Source organism: Mus caroli, chromosome 7 (assembly GCF_900094665.2).
Source record: "Mus caroli chromosome 7, CAROLI_EIJ_v1.1, whole genome shotgun sequence".
Classification (NCBI taxonomy): domain Eukaryota; kingdom Metazoa; phylum Chordata; class Mammalia; order Rodentia; family Muridae; genus Mus; species Mus caroli.
Genome location: NC_034576.1, coordinates 59,514,291 through 59,534,918, shown reverse-complemented (window position 1 = coordinate 59,534,918; position 20,628 = coordinate 59,514,291). Strand labels below are relative to the sequence as shown.

The 20,628-nt window shown below is 40.7% G+C and overlaps 1 protein-coding gene across 2 annotated transcripts in view; it reads left to right on the top strand.

Annotated features, from left to right (window-relative positions):
- Gabrg3 (gamma-aminobutyric acid type A receptor gamma3 subunit) overlaps positions 1-20,628 on the top strand; it is a 619,070-nt gene that overhangs the window by 359,069 nt on the left and 239,373 nt on the right. For both annotated transcript variants that reach the window (XM_021166877.2, XM_029479966.1), the window contains exons 4-5: positions 14,780-15,000; positions 17,102-17,184. In XM_021166877.2, coding sequence (XP_021022536.1) covers positions 14,780-15,000; positions 17,102-17,184 — 304 coding nt within the window. The remainder of the gene's footprint in view (positions 1-14,779; positions 15,001-17,101; positions 17,185-20,628) is intronic.

Below are 20,628 nucleotides of genomic sequence, written 5' to 3'. Positions count from 1 at the left end.
GGTTATTTGATTTTCTGGGGTCCAGCTTCTTGAGCTCTTTGTATATATTGGATATTAGTCCCCTACTACTTTATGAAGAAAATTTGACAGCGGCTTTTAATCTCTCTGCTATTATGCCTTCTTCACTTCCCTTTCTCCTATCCTTGTCTTCCTTTCTTCCATCCACTGCTTTTTCTGAGAGGGTGCTGCTGGGCTGGGCTGATTCCTGAGCTTTACTCTGGCCCCAGAAGCATCTTTTGCCCAGGTATTTACCTTACTGTGCTAAGCACAGTGCCAATGGGAGGCAACTGCAGTGGGAGAGAGACTTTGCTGGAAGTCAGGATTAGTGAATATGCCAAGCAACCACAGGCCTCTCTTTTTCTCAGAAAAGGGAAAAAACTGGAAGGAAGTGATTTATGAATCTTTCAGAAGTTACAGATGGATATTATTAAGGAGCATGATTTTTCTTCTGTTTTGTCAAAATGCTCCACATGGTGTAGAACTCCCAGTTTATTTTGGCATCATTAAGCCCTTTAATTACTAACACAAAGATAAGCTCAGGATCTCCACCATGATACCTTCATTGCCAATTTCCCCCATGAATTTCCCCCATGATACCTTCATTGCCAATTACGAATTGTGTAAAATCCTGTTTATTTTTAGAAAGAAATTACAAGAGTGCTTTTTCCTCTGAGGAAAGGAGGGATGATTAATGCCATTAAAAAGAAAGTTTATGAGAGAAAGAAAAACATTTCTCTGTGGGTGGGAGTGTTGCACCAACACTTAGTCAAATGTAGACACAATAAAACCTGTGCATTGCTCAGCCCTACACCCTCTTAGCTGGCAAAACTTCAGAATGGAGAGCAGCCCTTACCACAAGAGAACACTGGGCTCTCTGCTCCAGGAAACTCGTGTGGAGTTTGGATTAGCTTCTTCCTCTTCAGCCTCTGCCTCATGAATAGTTCATGAACATGCCACACGGAATTCACACTTACCAAAGCTCCTCTACAGAGCAGAAGATGGACCACATGAAGATACCCACCATGAACTTATGAAAGCAAGACACAGAAGAATGAAATCGGAATTCAGTGTATACAGTGACAAGCTAAGTCTAGGCTAGTATCGATGTTTATAGTTGAAGGGTGGCTAGAGTTTAGTCTGAGCCAGTGCCCCTGTTTTCCAGATAACTAAACTAAGGCTGAGCAAGTTAGGAGACACCAATGTGTGTCGTTAGTAAGCATGGTGGAAGAAGATGCTTCTGTTGTGTGTTCCTTTGCACATGCTGTGAAGTTGTACCTTCAGATAGTATTTACTTCCTCCCTGTCATGCCCAGAAAGATTTTTCCAATTGGGGGATCAGTGGCTGTATGAGTGCATAAGAATTAGTGTTCTAGGCCTTTTATGGAAGGGTTATTACTATTTCTGTCTCACACAAACAAAAAACAGCCTCCCTGTCCAGAATACATCAATCACCAAAACTGCAATTGGCAGCACTTCCTCCCTTGCTATGCAGTTTCAAACCTTCACTTTAAACTGTCAAAAAAAAGGGGGGGGGGAGCTGGATATAGAGGACTGTGGGCATAGGTAGCAGGAAACAAGGAAATAACTTCCTGAGTAGGGCCCTTGGCTGCTCTGTCTATTACAATAGAACAAAATTTCCGCTATGCCGTGGGGGGTTGGGGAGTGGTTAATTGGACTACCAGAGTTCAAAATAACTTTGACATAGGAAGGAACTTTGGTGTAATTCTTCAAATTTAGTTCTCCTACTCTAATGTGTAAACAAATAGATGAACACAGGTGAACAAACGCGGAATTCCTCTCCATGTGTATCCTCAGTGGGCTTTGAGCAGAAGGTGGACACCATTTCTGGGAGGACTATCAAAGTCAAGTGGAACTCACTTGCTCCTTGATAGTGCCTAAAGACTGCACAGAGCTATCCCTCTCTGCTGACACACACAGTTGCCATGTGAGCAGCTGGTTCCCAGCGCAACTCTGAGAATCATTAAACCTAGCCTGTGCTGCTGGCATGAATACTGGCCATGCTGACAGGGATGGCCTATTAGGGACTCTAGCCTTCCTTGGGAGGTGTTCCTAGTGTCTTCTTACCCCTTAAATAAAATAAAAAAAAAAAAAACCAACCCAATGTTAAATTAAAGGAGTTAGCAATTATATGTAGCTATATATGCCCCCTCTGGCTACTCATATCAAATATGAGCATTTTGAGTATGTTCTTTATTCAGTAGAACCATTTATTCACAAACAATAGGTCACACCAGATCCTGCCATCTGGATAGAGTGCTTGCTTCATCCAGTCTGTTCTGGAGGAATATGGTCTTCGTTGCTGCTCTATCAACTCTTATATATGAGAAAACAGTTAATTGGGTGTTTGGTTATAGTTTCAGATGGTTAATCCATCAGCATCATGGCAGGAAGCATGGAGACAGGCAAAAATTGTGCTGGAGAAGAAGCTGACAGCCATATTCTGATTTGTAGGCAGCAGGGGGAGAGAAGGAGGGGAGGGAGGAGAGAGGAAGGACCTGATGTAGGCTTTGAGGTTTCAAAAACCCTAGTGACCTCTTCCAAAAAGGCCTCATCTATTTCTACAAGGCCCCATGCTGTGGAACAGTGGACCTTGCCAGGAAACTTGGTAAGGTAGAGTGGGTCTGAGTCCCCAATCCCCAGGCATCCCCAATGACTATGCCCAGCAGCAAGGCAGAGTGTGTACCCACACCACCTCCTAATTCTTCCCCAACAGTCCATTGACTGGGGACTAAGTACACAAATATATGAGCCCGTGGGAACTGATCTCATTCAAAGACCCACAGATGCTTTGCAATTGTTGCCTATTCTCCTCAGTGTGATCTTGAGGAGTGCTATCAACTTGGGCTACTGCACACCATGTTTAGGAGTTCCCACTAAGTCACATGCTCAATGAAGCCCTCCTGTGTCTGTGAACTTCCCATCCGATGGGCCTGCTTCTACCTTGTGTGTCAGTGAAGCAGGCTGAATTTACCTTTCTCGTGAACCATCTGGGAAACATTGCTCATACTGTGTTTAGCTTGTGTCTGTAGAACTTATATCTGTGCAGGTTCATGAGGGAGTTCAAGAAAGCTCTTCAAGTACTCACCCCCAAACAAAATGCCATACCTAACTCTCTCACATCTCAACTGAAGATAAGTGAAGAAACCATGTCCATACCTCAGAAGAAGCAGGTCCACCATTTGATTGAAGGAAGAGAGCTGTACAGCTTGGCAACAGTCCAGTGAGCACTGTGTTGTGTATCCAACTGGTAGGTGTTCCATTTCTGTCAAAGAAAATAGGTGCCTCTATTCTCCAAGGGAAGAAAAACAAAAGCTCTGCTCCTTCCATGACAAAGATCAAGGTTATATCTTCATTTGATTCTCTGAATCTATAGCCACTCTATCTTCATCTTCAACCAACTGCAGAGCAAATACATTTTTATAAGAATCACATATAGTTCCAAAAGGCAGTATTTGAATTTGCTGTGTGCTAAGTACCATGCTGAGTTCAATAGAATGTAGTATTATGTAGACCACCCACACTGTGATGACTACTTCACTTTCACAGTGTTCTCCAGGGCTCATTGGCTGTTCAATGATCCTCTTGGCTCCAGTGGTACATGCATCTGGACAAAAGTTATACTAGCTTTCTTCTTGTTATTATTTCCTAAACAATACAATATAAGCTCCTTTTAATAATTATTCTTTATTCACTTTATATCCTGACCACAGACCCCCTCCTTTCTCTCTTCCTAGTCTCACACTTGCAAATCTCTCCTCCCACATCATCCTCCTCCCCTTGTCTGAGGAGAAGGGGAAGCCCCTACTTGGGTACCACCTCATCCTGGGACATCTAGTCCCAGCAGGACTAGGCACATCTTCTCCCACTGAGCCCAACCATACAGTCCTAATGGAGGAAGGGGATCAAATGGGAGAGAAGAGACTAAGACATCCCCCACTCTATTGTTAAGGGTTACACATAAAGATCAAGCTACACATTTGCTACAATGTATACAGGGCCTAGGTCCAGTCTCTGCATGTTCCATGGTTGGTGGCCCAGTCTCTGTGAGCTCCGATGGGCTCAGGTTAGGTGACTCTGAAGTATTTTTATGGTGTCATTGACCCCTCTGGCTTGATCAATTCTATCCCCGACTCTTCCACAAGACTCCTCTTGCTCTGCCTGATGTTTGGCTGTGGGTTTCTGCATCTGCCTCCATCCACTGTTAGATGAAGCCTTTCAGAAGACAGTTGTTCTAGTGCAATGCTTACATTATATTTGGTGTTCTGAGTTATCTGTTGATGAATCCATGGGAGAAAGCGCAGATTCTTCCTGCACTTTGCTGGGTTGTGGACAAGATGAACACCTGCAGGGCTTGCTGTGTAAGATGTGCTGGAGCCAGTCCTCTGCAAGAACAGCTGCATGAATCAAGATCACACTTGACTTGTAAACCAAGACAAATTACCTAAGCTTTGCCCTCCTCACAGTATGCATACTAAAATGGAAATGGCCAGAGCATCAGTCCAACTGCTGTCACACTCAGGAGATTCCTCTGGGAGGGTTCTGGTGGGACTGTATCACCAGGTTTCGTGGGTGCCTGACAATTCTGCTTTTGAGTAGCACTCTTGAGTGTTATTTCCTCTCACACCCTTGACTTCATTGTTGGGTTTTTTTTTTTCTTCACTAACTCATTTGATTATTGCAATTTGGAGAGTGGAAAGTCATCTTCCTTCAGAATCTGAAGCATTGTTTCCAGGCTGCTGTCTGCCTGGATGAGAATGTAAAGGTAAAGCTAATCCTACCCATGCCCAGCCATGGTCACAGGTTTTTCCACTATATGGCACCGAGATGACATGTATGTGCTTGCTGTTACCTCCCCAGGACCCTTAATTTTTCACTTTTTTTCATTGAAAGTTATACATAGCCTCCCCTCAGTAATATATAATTATATATAAACAAACACTTTACATACCCAAGTCCAGAGATACTTGTCCCTCGTGTAAAATTCTCTAACACTTGCATACAGCCTATGCAGTCCTCCCATGTACTTTTAACCACGTCTGAGTGACTCATAATACTGATGAGTTGCAGATGCTGCCTAGGTAGTTATGTTTTATCATCTAGGGAACAGTGACAGAAACTCTGTATATGTTCGTCAATATTTTCTTTACACCATGCTCAGTCAGATTTCTAGATTAGGAGCTTCAAATAAAGAGGGCTGACTCCACAGGAACCATGGCTGTGCTGTCTCTCAGTAGAGAAATCACACTTCACTTAAGTCGCCTTTCCTTGAGATATTTCAGAGGGCCTCTGAGACAACTGTGGGGAGGTGGGGGTGGTTCAGAGGTGCATGTGCTATCTGTATGTAACTGATGCTCAGGCTCTGGATGCTCAGCAGGGGTAACTGATGATTCTGTCCTGATGGAGTCAGGGTTGTTGCTGATGTCTGGCAGTCCTGGCTCTGTGCTAGCTTTCTCTTTTCTCTTTTCACAAGTGCTTTCCAATTCCCTGATTCTGTTCCGAGGTAATTCTTTTCCCATGATAAGTGTCTAAGCACAGCCACAGCACTCAATATGTGCTGATTAACCTTTCCTACCTCTGCTCAAAGAGCTACATGCTCATTAGGCATTAATTCTGCCTTGTCACAGAAGTGCTTAAACCCATCCTCATCACCAAGCTCCTAGCTTTTACTCCCACGTTCATGAGCCCCATGTCAGTCATTTTTTATTGTTTTTCTAATATAAAAAATGTTTTTCCATATAATATTCTGGTTACAGTTCCCCTCCCCCGACTTTTCCCAGTTCCTCCACCCCTCCCTTTCCATCCAATTCCACCCGTTTCTGTCTCTCATTAGAGACCAAACAGGTATCTAAGGAATAAATAAAATAAAATAAAATAAAATAAAATCGAATTGGAATAGGAAAACAACAACAACAAACTTGAAAAAATTTTAGAAAGCTCAAGAAATGCATCTTGATGCAGAGACAAACATGTTCACACAAATGGGAATCAATAAAAAGAACAAATCAGAAGCCATAATATACATGCAAAGGACCTGTAAGATAAATAAAAATAATTGCTCTGATTCAACATTATGAGACAAAGACATGATGCTATTAATTTTATTTCTTTCTGGCCACCTACTGCTGAGCTTGGAGCCTACCCTAAAGAGTGGTTTGTTTCTCCAGTGAGACTCATTTGGAGAAAATTAATTTTTCATTTGATGAATTTATCAACTGGAGATAAGCTTTGTGCTAGGGGTGGGAGCTTGTTTCCACTTTTCTTTCAGCTCGAGGATGACATATGTTGCAGACACTGTGCATGCTGCCATGGACTCTGAGTTCATAGGAGCACCATCCCTGTTGTGTAGAAAAGGCCTTGATTCTTCCCTGTCCTCCATCCCCTCCAGATCTTGCATTCTCTCTGCCTCCTCTTCCTCAGGGTTCATTGAACTCTGAGGGAATGGATTTGATGAAGATGTATTGTTTAGGGCTGAGTGTTCTAAGGTCTCTCACTCTCTGCATATTGTCTGCCTGAATATCTCTATATTTGTTCCCATAAACATCTCTGATGACGGATGAACAAGGTATGAATCTATGTGTGTAGCAAAATGTCATTAGGAGGCATTTTATTCCTATGGTCTTTTAGCAGAAGAGTAGTATTTGTTTTTACCCTAGGTTCATGACCTATCTTGTCACAGGGTCTTGGCCACCCAAACAGTATTAGATATGTATTTCATCTCCTAGGGTGGGCTTCAACTCAAATCAAGTATTGGTTGGCTACTCCCACAAGCTTTGTGCCACTAGTGTATCAGTGTACAGACATGCCACCAATGTAGATTGAAGATTTCATAGATTGGTGTTTACTTTCCTCCTTTCAGTACCAGGAACAATAATTAGTAGCGATGGAGGCCCTAGGTAGGCACCAGCTTGACTTCTATGTGCTCCACAAATTGTGTAGGTGTTGTCTTCAACTATCGAGCCACACCATCAATTTGTGGAGAGAACCAATTTCCATCATCTGGGTTGTTTGAGACTTCCCATTGGACTCCTTTGGCTGAGAACACAGTCAGATGTTATCCCCTTCCTGGTACTAGAAGCTTCATTTCTTGTGATGAGAAATGTTCAGTTGGGACTCTGTCTTCTCTGTTATTTGGTGATTTCATTTAGTTTGCATTTTTATATGTATATATTTTAGAAAGCTTCTACTGTATTAGATTTCCATATGACCACTGACATGGCCCTTATTTTTAGCTATTTTCCCACATATTCCCTTCCTCAATTCTGTGTTCCCTCCATTTCCACGTTTGAACTTTTCATTTCATACAATCTCCAATCCATCCATAACTAAAACTTCAAATGGTTCTCAACCTGTGGGTCATGACTTCTTTATGGGTCAAGCAGTCCTTTCACAGGAGTCAGCTAAGACCACTAGAAAGCAGATATTTATGTGATGTAAAGTTGGCTAAATTATAGTTATAAAGTAAGAACAAAAATAATTTTATTTGCATCATGTTCACCACAGCATGATGAAATGTACTAAGGGATTGAAACCCTAAGAAGTTTGTGAACTACTGATTCTATTTTTCCCACCTCTATCTTAGTCCCTTATTCTATACACAACCTCTGTGGTTATATGAATTGTAGTTTGCTTATCAATGGCTTAATTGCTAGCATCACAATATATGTGAGTATATACCATATTTGTCTCTCTGTATCTGAGTTACCTCATTCAGAATATTTTTTCTAGCTTCATTCATTTACTTATGAATTTCATGACTTTATTTTTTAACTGTTGAATAATATCCCATTGCATAAATGCACCACATTTTCTTTATCTATTCATCCACTGACAAACATCTAGGTTGTTTTTAACTTCAGGCTATTATGAATACAGCATCAATGAATATGGTTGAACAAGTGTCTCTGTAATAGGGTGAAGCATCCTTTGGGTATATGCCCAAGAGTATTACAGATGGATCTTGAAATAAATTGTTTCCCAGCTTCCCGAGGAACATTGATTTCCATAGTGGCAGTACACATTTCCACTCCTACTAACAAATGATGAGTGCTTTCCTTGACCCACATCTTCTCCTGCTCATTTGTTTTATTGATCTTGGCCCTTCTAACCAATGTAAAATGAAATCTCAGAGTAGGGTTTTTTTTTCCTTTTTTTTTTTCCCCGAGAGAGAGTTCCTCTGTATAGCCCTGGCTGTCCTGGAATTCACTTTGTAGACCAGGCTTGCCTCGAACTCAGAAATCTGCCTGCCTCTGCCTCCTAAGTGCTGGAATTAAAGGCGTGCACCACCACCGCCTGGCTCAGAGTAGTTTTGATTTTCATTTTCCTGATGACTAAGGATGTTGAACATTTCTTTAAGTATTTCTCAGTCATTTGAGTTTCCTGTTTGAGATTTCTTTGCTTAAATCTGAACCCAAGTTTAACTTGTGTTATTTCTTTTTCTTGATGTCACCTTGTTTAGTTTTATACATATTTTGGATATTAATCCTGTACAAGATGTCTAATTGGCAAAAATCTTTTTTCCATTTTATACTCTGCCACTTTGTCAGAATGACAATGTTTTTTTTATGGTGAAGATTTTCCATTTCATGAGGTTCCATTTATATGAGTTCTTTGCTTGCTTGTTTGCTTGCTTTGTTAGTTTTGTTTCATCTGGTTTATGAGACAGGGATTCTTTGTGTAGACATAACTGTCCTAGAACTTGTTTTGTAGACCAAGTTCATCTTGAACTCAGAGATTTGCCTGCCTTTGCCTTTCAAGTGCCTGGATTAATGGCATGTGCCACCATACCAGGTGAGGCCCCATTTATTAATTGCTGTTTTTAGTCTCTGTGTTATTGGTGTTCTGTTCAGAAATTCTTTTCCTGTGCCAATGAGTTTAAGACTATTCACCATCCCATCCTTCATCAGACTCAGTGGATCTGACCTTATTCTGATGTCTTTGATACATTTGGAGTTGAATTTGGTGTTGGGTGATGTCTTATTCAGGGTTTCTATTCCTGCACAAATATCATGACCAAGAAACAAGTTGGGGAGGAAAGGGTTTATTCAGCTTACACTTCAATACTACTGTTCATCACTAAGGAAGTCAGGACTGGAACTCAAGCAGGTCAGAAAGCAGGAGCTGATGCAGAGGCCATGGAGGGATGTTCCTTACTGGCTTGCTTCACATGGCTTGCTCAGCCTGCTCTCTTATAGAACCAAGACTACAAGCCCAGAGATGGTCCCACCCACAAGAGGCCTTCCCCCTTGATCACTAATTGAGAAAATGCCTTACAGTTGGATTTCATGGAGGCATTTCCTCAACTGAAGCTGAAAGACTCCGAAATGAGCCCCTCGCTCAGGCCTCAGGACAATAGCAGACACCTAAGAACTCACGACAGACCGAGCTTGTTGCAAACCACATGAGGCTTTATTTGGGGAAAGCCAGAGCTCTGGGGACAACTCATATCCCATGCAGGGGTAGAGGAGTCGACCTCGAGGGGAAAGAGGTCCCAGTTTTTATAGGCCCTCAGGGGGGAAAGGAGAAGGGAGGAGTAGGGGATTTCCAGATCTAAACAATATCTATTCTAAAATGATTGATTCCTCAAGAAATGGGTATGGGAGGGAAACAAGGAAAGAATCTAATGAAGGTGCAGCAATGGGCACACACCTGGTCAGAACATTGGCAGACACACAGGTTCAAGGAGTGGCCATAGCATTGTGCACCTTTATTTTTCTAAATCAGTGAAGCCAGTTCTACTAACAATAAAATCTATTTTACCAATTTCAGGGCTTCTATGACCTTTTACATTCTGCCAGGATCTTTCAAAGCTGCTTTCTCTGTGATAGCTCCAGCTGTGTCAAGTTAACACAAAATTAGCCAGTACAGGTGATATGTGTGAATTTATTTGAATTCTATATGCAGCAATCCATTTTTTTAGTCTCATTTTTTGAACCTTGTTTTTGTGTCATTCAGGACATGAGAGAATATTTAAAAGGAATAACACACCAACACACACACACACACTTTTTGAGTTACTTCCATCTCATATTCTGCCTTGTGTACTTCTGAGTTTAAGATCAACAAACATGCATTTTGGAAGCATCAAACATTAATCCATAAGAGAATGTTTGGAAGATGTATGGGAGACTCAGAGACATTTTAGAATGACCTTCTGTTTGCTGAGATATCACAAAGTCTCTGATAGATTGTTAGACCTCATTGAATTGAGTCTTCTGGGTGAGTTTCCTTATCAACTTTCTCCCCATAGCTGCTCAAATGCTCACATAAAATTCAGCTTCTTTGCTCTTAACCCCCCCTTTTCTGATGGAAGGCCTGAACAGTACTCTGTCCTGGTGCATGTTTCTAAACAGACATAACACAAAATGTATTATGTATAGGTAATAGAAGTTCATTCAGGCCATATTTCTGGAATCTGGATGCTCAAGTGCATGCTGTCTTACTGTTGAGTTTTGACACAGTACAGAGAAGGCAGGCACCACATGGTGAGGCAGAGCCTGCTGCCTTCTGTCTCTGTTCTCTTAATTACCAATTATGTGGCTCAACAAAGATACAAAAATATATAAATGTGTATTTATATACATATATAATAATTTTCTATTATTATATTCCTTCTCTCTTCTCCTTCTTCCTTCCTCTCCCTCCTTCCCTCTCTCCCCCACTCCCCATTTTCTCTCCCCCCCCCCTCTGCATGAATGTGGGCCCTCATGGAACACAGTGTATCTGTGGCAGTCGAAAGATAACTTTCAGGAGTGCAGTTTCTCCTTTTACTATGGGTTACTTGAGATTGATCTTAAATCTTCAGGCTTGTACAGCAAGAACTTTTCCTGCTGAGCCATTTAAACAGCCCATCTTCTTGAAAACTCATGAATGCCATGATGGATCCCCTCCCTTCAAGACTTCAAGGCTAATCCTAATTATGCTCCAGACACAAGACTCTCAAATGAAAAATTTCAAAACATGAACTTTTTGTGAATATACAGAAGCTTTCAGTTTTCCCTGAACAGAATATTACCCCGGATCATGTAGGAGGAAAGACAAAGGCTTTAAAACTCATGGAATGTGGCCCACTGGTTAGCACAACCATGATGTGTGCACCTCAGTTGAGGCATAGCCCAAGATCTACATATCTTGAGGACTTCAAGCTGCTATGAAGTTCTCCTTTGCTTTCTCACTTCCCTCTTAATTTAAGAATTGTATGAAAACACTAATGAGACTTCCAGCCATTCACTGGGAAGTATCACTGGAACTCACAATAATAATGCTTGATCTCTTTCAAGCATTGTTGTTGGAGCAGATTAATGATTCAATCACCACCCTAGGAAAGACCTTAAAGATGTAAAGTTGTCAGCTATGACCATCACCCTTAGAAAGCATTTGGAAAAATAAAATTGTTAATGAAGCTAGTTAAGATGTTTTTCTTACTGGCACTGATGTAGAATATCTTGGGGAAGAATTTGAAGTTCAGAAAGGCACAATATTGGTAGTTAAACTAGGGACTTTTTATGGTCAGGGAACAAGAACAATGACAGCAGTGGCTGATATGACTCTTACAGAGGCTGAACTGATGATGATTGGCTTCTTATACCCAGTTTTGTCCACAGATTCCTGATATGATTTAATAAGAATTGCAGTTGAGTAGATATGCATTATGAGGATTTAAAGTAGACATGATTGATTTTTATATAAAAGTATAGATTTGTGATTCTTTCAAGATCCTTATAAGATTACTTTTTAAATTAGATAATAAGAAATTATTAGTTTAGTTATAATCACAAATTGCTGATGCCAGTAAGAGAAACTGGCTAAGACTACCTTGCTTGCTTACACTTTGTCAATCTATAACAAGTTGCTTAGCAACAAATGATTGTAGGTTTCTTGGGAATAATTTGATTTCTTTGTAATACATAATGATATTTCTTGTAAAGGTATTGGGGAACATACTGTTTTTTCATAGTCATTTACTAAAAGAAAACTAAAGTGTAATCACATTGTAATTTTATACTATTTGAAAGATTTTGTCTCAGCTCCAAACTTTGTCTCTGTAACTCCTTCCATGGGTGTTTTGTTCCCAATTCTAAGAAGGGGCAAAGTGTCCACACTTTGGTCTTCATTCTTCTTCAGTTTCATGTGTTTTGCAAATTGTATCTTATATCTCGCTATACTAAGTTTCTGGGCTAATATCCACTTATCAGTGAGTACATATCATTTGAGTTCTTTTGTGATTGTGTTACCTCACTCAGGATGATGCCCTCCAGGTCCATCCATTTGGCTAGGAATTTCATAAATTCATTCTTTTTAATAGCTGAGTAGTACTCCATTGTGTAAATGTACCACATTTTTTGTATCCATTCCTCTGTGGGCCAAAAACTGGGAATGGGTGGGTAAGGAATTGGGGGAGAGGGTATGGGGGGCTTTTGGGATAGCATTGGAAATGTAATTGAGGAAAATACGTAATAAAAAAAGTGAAAAAAAAGAAAGATTTTGATAGGATATATATGCCATGAGAGAAAGAATAAAGTTGTTGGAACATTGTTCCTTCCACCCATCAACTATGTGTATGTATGTATACGTCTAAAGTTTGTATGAGACTGTGTTGGAACATTTTTCCATCCATCAAATCCATATGTATATACATATGTAAAGCTTGTCTGGGTGTGTGTTGGAGTTTTCTCCATCCACCAGTTGTGAGTGTACGTGTATGTGTGAAATGCATAGTCTGGTTGTTGGAACTTTACTCCATTCACTCATCAGGTATGTGTTTATATATGCATATTTGTATTTGCACATATGTGTAAGTGTGAAATGCTTGCAGCCTTCTTGATAGAGCTTTGCCCTAACCATGCAATATGTGGATGTCTGGATGTCTGTCTGGATGTCTGCATGAATGTATGTATGTGTATATGTATGTATTTTTATGTATGAAGTTATTGAAGTCTGACTTTTGCTTCATCCACTCAGTGTGTATGTGTATATATGATTTCTTTTCTCTCTTTCCTTTTTCTTTCTCACCATCCTTAAACCAGTTCAGTTTTTCATTGGCCACAGGAGTACCAACCCCAGTAAATTAAGCTTTACTCCCTCAGAGAAAAGTCTGCTGAGTAATTTATCTAATCACTGGCTGCTATGGGCAGCAGCCCACCTCAGTATCTGGACCAACCCCCATTACTGGCTTTAAGCACTGACCACCCCATCAGCTGCCTGCCTCAGTTTAACCACCCCGTACCTGCCAGAGCTGATTATTGGCAGGATATCTTTCTCTCTGTCTCTGTCTCTGTCTCTGTCTCTGTCTCTGTCTCTGTCTCTCTCTCTCTCTCTCTCTTACCCTCCCACTCTATACTCCCCTCCCGTGTGTGTGTGTGTGTGTGTGTGATTGCAACCCTAAAACACACCATATTCTTTTTTTTACATAAGAGCTGTCTTATTTGACTAGAAAACAAGCTCTCGACAACAACTTTCATGCTTGTAAGTGCTGCTTCTCTGAGAGCTACAAGGCCAATGTAATAAAGCAGTGGTAAGGAAAACATTAGTTAACAAAACACTAGGTGAACCACAGAGGCCTTTACCTGGAAGCTCAATCAAAAGGAGAATTACCTGGTTCACCAAGAGCTACTGAGTTCATGTTCTGTAAAAGCACCAAAATTATAATATCTAATACATAATGGAAAATGTGAAAGATATCAAGCTTTTGAGATCAACCCTAGACCTGTGGTGATTCTTCACATTGTGGTTGGAAAGCATCCTCTGAGACAGAGCAGGTAGAGACATACCTGGTGTTCTGTGGTGCTTTCAGCCTTGTCCCAACACTCTGATCATCGCAGCTAAGTCATATTGGGCCTGTAACCCTGAAACAACATCTCCAGCAGTGGGTCTTTGCCTGTATGACCTAACCACCCCCCACCACACACAAGCCTTCTGTGGCTTTTCACTACAGTTTTGTGAGCTTTATTTCTTTCTCCTCCTTCTCCTCCTTCCCTCCTCTTCTTCTTCCTCCTCCTCCTCTTCTTTTTTATATCCTTCTCTTCCTCTTCCTTTTCCTCCTCTTTCTTCCTCCTTTTCCTTCTCCTTCTCCTTCTCCTTCTCCTTCTCCTTTTCCTCTTCTTTTTTCCTTTTTGTTTCAGGTGTGTTATTTGGGAAGACTGTTGAATAATGTGTTGTTTTATGAGCTAGTAGAAATAAATTACCCCTTCTCTTTGCTCAGCATTCAGGTTTCCATTTCATCCTTTCATTTATTCTTTACACATTTAAGAAGGGGACATTATTTTCCTCATTGTGTAGTACATTGGCTCTGAGTTATTGTACTCCTTGTCACAGCTTAGATTTGCATAGGCTCTGCATCATGCCCTGAAGTGTCTGCTGCTCTCTCCTCAATTGTCACCAGGATGTATTTTTACTGCAGTTTAAGTATGATAAAAGGATGCATCAATGATTTCATCACACGCTTTGCTGATATCGATTAGTGTTTGGGGAATGTGAATATATTAAGGTACATGGTGTATCAGTTACAAAGGAAGAAGTGAGGGAGTGAGAACATGAAGGAAAACTAAACTTTTGACAAAGACAACAAGCATATTAAAATTCACTCTCCTTAGAACTCAGAAGCCTGTGTAAAAGGGATGCCTTCCTACAAGAAGGAAAGGAATCAGGAGCAGAACAAAGGTCATTGATTCACCTACCCCGTTAACATCTCATATGTTTCAGATTCCAGGGCACCTGTTCAGATTGATTATAGATTAAGGGAAAGTATCTTTTCTCTATTTCAGGAATACCAAATTGATATATTTTTTGCTCAAACCTGGACAGACAGTCGCCTTCGATTCAACAGCACAATGAAAATACTAACTCTGAACAGCAACATGGTGGGCTTGATATGGATTCCAGACACCATCTTTCGAAATTCTAAAACAGCGGAGGCTCACTGGATCACCACACCCAACCAGCTCCTCAGAATCTGGAATGATGGGAAAATCCTTTACACATTAAGGTAAAATGCCATATATCTCTCTTGGTTCTTTAAACTGCCTATTATGAAATCTAAGATAATATTTCCTGCTGCTATACCAAAAACCCAGGAAACACAAGCAAAGGGGAATAGATCCACTCAAGGCTGGACTTATGAAAAACAAGGAACCTTTCTGTCTCAAATATTCATCTTCCTAGGTTCAGGGATCCAAAATCCTTTCATGGGACACAAAGGCCTACAGTAAAACCCAAGATAGGAACTCCCTGCTGTGCAGATGTTCTCTGCAGATTGCTTTCTCCCACTCCTTTTTGAATGTCTATGTGGACTTCCTGGGACCTTGACTTCAAAAGAGATTAATCCCTTTATCTAGACAAACATGACTCTTCTGCAAGTTAGGTCATAGGAGCTAAGGAAAGAGGGACCTCAAAAAGATCTCTCCTTTGAACTCAGAACCACACATGAAAGGTCTGCTTCCTAAAAAGAAGGCAAAGGGACCAGGACAAAGATGATCAGTTCACTTACCCTGTTACAGGTTTCAGGCCTATGTACCTGTCTGTCTCTTTTCCAAGGCTCAAAGACCTTTCAGATTGACAATAGGTTATGGGAGACCAGCTTCCTTTGACACATACTGCTTTTCCCAAGCTCCCTTAGGCCTTCTTTGTAGCTTCTAAAGTTCTCCTTCATTCCATATTCATTATAGAGATTTTTAATTATGAGACATCATGGCACTGAAGAGAAATTGTGATTCCTAACACTAAAGTTTCCATAGCACCAGTAGACACATACCAACATCAAAATATGGAGGCAATATCAAAGTACAAGGGAAGTAAATTTCCAAACAGGGACCAACAGAAAGAACAATAAAGAGCCACAGCAGGGAAGTTTGGTGATGTAATGGGCTGAGAAAGATGAAAATTTTAGCAGGCTTCTCATCAATCATAAAGGGCTAGGAAGGAGGCTCAGAAAAGAAGCTGATTCCTGAGCAAAACAGTATTAAGCCTGGCTGGTCCTGAGCAAAACACTACTGAGCCTGGCTGGTCCTGAGCAAAGCACTACTGAGCCTGGCTGGTCTTAGATTATAAGAATGTTGTCACACAGGGAACATAAAATGTGTTCATATAGTACAGCTGCCACCTGCCTGGGGCAATGGCAAGAGGTGCCCAAGAAAGAAATGTCATAGAAATTGATGGGTTTGGCTTAATACATGTGTGAACCAACATACTAGTTTCAAGCAGAAGGGGAAGGTTCTTATTAGAACAAATTGAACCAGTGACTTAGAAACAACAGCAGCCACCGTTTTTTCTCCACTGTGACTTGGCTTGTGTTTCTAGGCACCGTTTGAGTTTTACTAGAATTTCCTCTACTATCTACAGTTACAAACAAATCAGAATATCATATTCCATGTGCGCACACCAAACCCTGAAACTCTTACTAATGCCTTATTGTGCCTGCAGACAGGATCCTGACATACCTGTCCTCTGACAGGGTCTACCAGCAGATGACTGAGACAAACACAGATACTTACAGCCAACCATTGGATTGAGGTCAGGGACCCATACAGAAGAGTTAGGAAAAGGATTAGAGGAGCTGAGGGGGGTTGCATCCTCCCATAAGAAGAACAGCATCAACTAACCTGAACTCCTCAAAACTCCCAGGAGCTCACATTGGCTGGTCCATGGCCCCAGGCTCATGTGGAGCAGAGGACTGCTTAGTAGGAGAGGATGAGATTAATCCTGTGAAAACTTGATTCCCCAGGGAAAAGAGATGCTGGTGGGGATGAGGTGGGAGTATGCCAGCTGGTGGTGGAGCACTCTCTAAGAGGGGGGGGTGGGGGGATGGGGAAGAGAACTGGCGAGGGGGCGACCAGGAAGGGGGTAACTTTTGGAATGTAAAAAAAATAAAATAATGCAATAAAATTTTTCAAAAATAAAGTTCTGAATTCTTTGGAAAAAATAAAAAAAGAAAACAAAGTGAAGCAAAGTGAGGGCAACATTGTGTCCTGGCATGAGACAACACTGTCCTGGCATTACTGTCCCCCAAGCCTGCTGTGTGATGGCTCACCTACCTTGGAGGCCTGGGCTATGCTGTTGCTGATCTCAAATGACTCTGGTCTCTTTTGCAGGCTCACTATCAATGCAGAGTGCCAGCTGCAACTGCATAACTTCCCTATGGATGCGCATGCCTGCCCTTTGACCTTCTCTAGCTGTGAGTACAAAGGGGATCTGCACCTGGGATGGGTCTGGCTGGACTTGCTCTGCTTTCTAGTGTACAGCCCTATTGTTGGGGGCACTATTACTAAACAACCTGAGAAAAACAGTAACAGATACATCTTAGGCTATCAGGATGCTTTTACTCTAGACTTCATTACACAGAACATTGCAAAATAACATTTTGTTTTATTTTGTTTTCCATTTTGTACGTGGGGTTTTTCTTTTTGTAACTTTGATAAAGGAGAGGGTGATACTGTTACTGATGACTACACTGACAGGTTTCAGAGGTTAATGGTAAGTTCACTCCACAAGGAGACCAATACAACGAATTACGCCTATGTTTTAGAGATGTTTGTCACATGATTTTATTTAATATTTAAAGATTTGGCTTTTAACGAAGAAGGTAAGATCTTAGCTTTGAATGTACTTGTATTTCTCCTAGAACAGATGGTGATTGGTTTAGATGACTCCAAACACTGAGTGCATGAGCATTTCCACAAGGAAACATCAATTATCAGATGTGTCTGCTAACTTACAGAGCTTTTGAGTAAAGGTCAATATGGAAATGCGCCTATTGAATTTATTGTGGTTTATTTTAAATGTAGTAATTACAAGTACTTACACATGGCTCACAAACATTTAAAAAGCTTTATTGCCTTTCTCTAAAACTGAATATAAAGCATCCCTGGCAAATCTGAGAGTGTCTCAGTCAGACAGACTGTGGAATCAGGGGACAGACACACTTTAGAATTGGATATAAGTTCAGAGGAATCCAAAATTCAGCACGGAATTTCACTGACCTCCTAGACTTAGTTAAAAAATGATTTCATGTAAAGATCAGTTAATAACTAGCAGTGTTTGTTGATGGCACAAATGGCTAGTGCCCAGCACTTGAAAGTGCATGTCTCTGGTGTGGTAAACTTACACAGAGATCCCCTTTGGGTACTTGTTCTCTGTATTGAAAAGTCAGAGAATGGCCAACTCTCCTGCAGTCTTGTGAGTTGCTTGGGCATCTGTAGACACATGGCATGATTCTGAGTGATCTGTACAGGCCATGTTTATCACTACCCAGCTGCTTCTGCTGTTCTTTCCAATATGTCGACATGCTGTAAATGCTACCAGGCTTTTCTACCTAATCTCCTACTCAATTTTGCATTTCTTTACTGAGTTTTTAATGGCTTCTATCTTGAAAATTTTTCAAAAATATTCATCTCTGTAAGACACATTTGTACAATTAGTTGCTGAGTCATTTGATAATTTGAATTAATGTTTCCTAGGAACTCTTCTAAGAATGTCTTCATGGCTTTTATTGAGGCCTTATGCTTTCTAAGCAAGCATTGAACTGAACTACTTTTGCACCCATCTTCATATCTTTTCAAGTGATTCCCATCCCCTAGTCAATGGTAATTATTGAGCTAACTTGTATCACAACAGGCTAGGTGACTGGTCCAGAATTTCCTAGTTTAGTGTCTGGCCTCTTTTACTCAGCAGGATGTTGTCCTGAGTCACACATGTTGGCACATTAGTTAGTAGCTCATTTTTCTACCACTTTAAAGTTTAAGCCTGAGAAGATGTGTTATACATATGGTGTTAACTTAAGTCAATACATTTTTGAAATTTCAGGCTCCAGAGTATACATTCCTAAGTTAGAAAAGCACTTTTACTCGTACATTCCTTCTCCGGCAAGGAAGAATAGGAGTCCCATTTCAGATAGTCCTTCAAGAGAGCTCCAGCTGAAGGCTTTGCCTCGGGAATCCTATCTTCTGCCAGAGCCTGGCCTTACTCCTGGTCTTGTTCCTTGCCTTGGAATCCTCGGGCTCTCTGAGGAAGCCAGCACAGATGACAGGGCCCAAATATCCTAGGTTGGACATCCCATTAACATTCCTGCTTCTTCCACTGTCAGTTTCCCTTATACACTATTGTTTTCAAAACCTGGTTAACTATTTTACAAAATCATTTACGGCTTCCATTCCAGAGAGGGATTATCTATGCTTGACATTTGCTCTATTTCCAGAGAGAAAATAGCTTATAGAAGTAAAATAATTTTAGTCTATAAAAAGAATCTATCTATCTATCTATCTATCTATCTATCTATCTATCTATCTACCTATCTATCTATCTATCTCTTCTGACACTAGTTAATAATTAGAATAAAGTACCAGGAATCAGACTCCTTTGTTGTGAGACAAGACATAGTTAATTCTGTGTCTAGTATAGAACAATTGTGGAGGATGGTTACAGTGAATGTAAAGGATGAGTAACAATGAGACATATAGAGGGAGATGTATTATCATATATTAATATTGATAGTAAATGTTCAAAACATTTTTAAAACAATGTACAAGTATTCTGGTTGCATGTTTATCTGCAAACCATCAGAGAACCTGGTACCCATGAGGGATGTCAGAGGGTGTCATGTCCCCCTAGAGCTAAAGATATAGGTGGTTGTGAGCCAAATCTTTCAGGTCCTGAGCATTGAACTTGAGTCTTCTGCAAGGGCAGTATTTGATCTTAACCACTGAGATAATCACTACAGCCCCTATAATCTCTTTGTGGAAAAGTAATTAAGTTAAACAAAATATGTAGAAATTACCATTTTAATTCTTTCCCTAAAATTATTTTGAAAATAGTTTATTTCCTTATTGGTTTTCTCTTGGGTAAATATCAGCATTGTGAGAAAAGTCTTCTCCCTTGCTTGGTTGATTGATCAGAATGCATGACCATAATTTCTCTAGTGGTTTAATTTCCAAAAGTTGTTGGCTTTTGAAGTGCTGGTAGAGCTGATGTGTCACAACTTCAATGTGTGGGTGCTCTTCCTATCTCCTTGTACTAAGGCCAAATCTAAGTGGATCAAGGAACTCCACATAAAACCAGAGACAGTGAAACTTATAAAGGAGAAAGTGGGGAAAATCCTCGAAGATATGGGCACAGGGGAAAAATTCCTGAATAGAACAGCAATGGCTTGTGCTGTAAGATCGAGAATCAACAAATGGGACCTCATAAAACTGCAAACATTCTGTAAGGCAAAAGACACCGTCAATAAGACAAAAAGGCCACCAACAGATTTGGAAAGGATCTTTACCTATCCTAAATCAGATAGGGGATTAATATCCAATATATTTAAAGAACTCAAGAAGGTGGACTCCAGAAAATCAAATAACCCCGTTAAAAAATGGAGCTCAGAGCTAATCAAAGAATTCTCACCTGAGGAATACCAAATAGCTGAGAAGCACCTGAAAAAAAAATGTTCATCATCCTTAATCATCAGGGAAATGCAAATCAAAACAACCCTGAGATTCCACCTCACACCAGTCAGAATGGCAAAGATCAAAAATTCAGGTGACAGCAGATGCTGGCGAGGATGTTGAGAAAGAGGAACACTCCTCCATTGTTGGTGGGATTGCAAGCTTGTACAACCACCCTGGAAATAAGTCTGGCA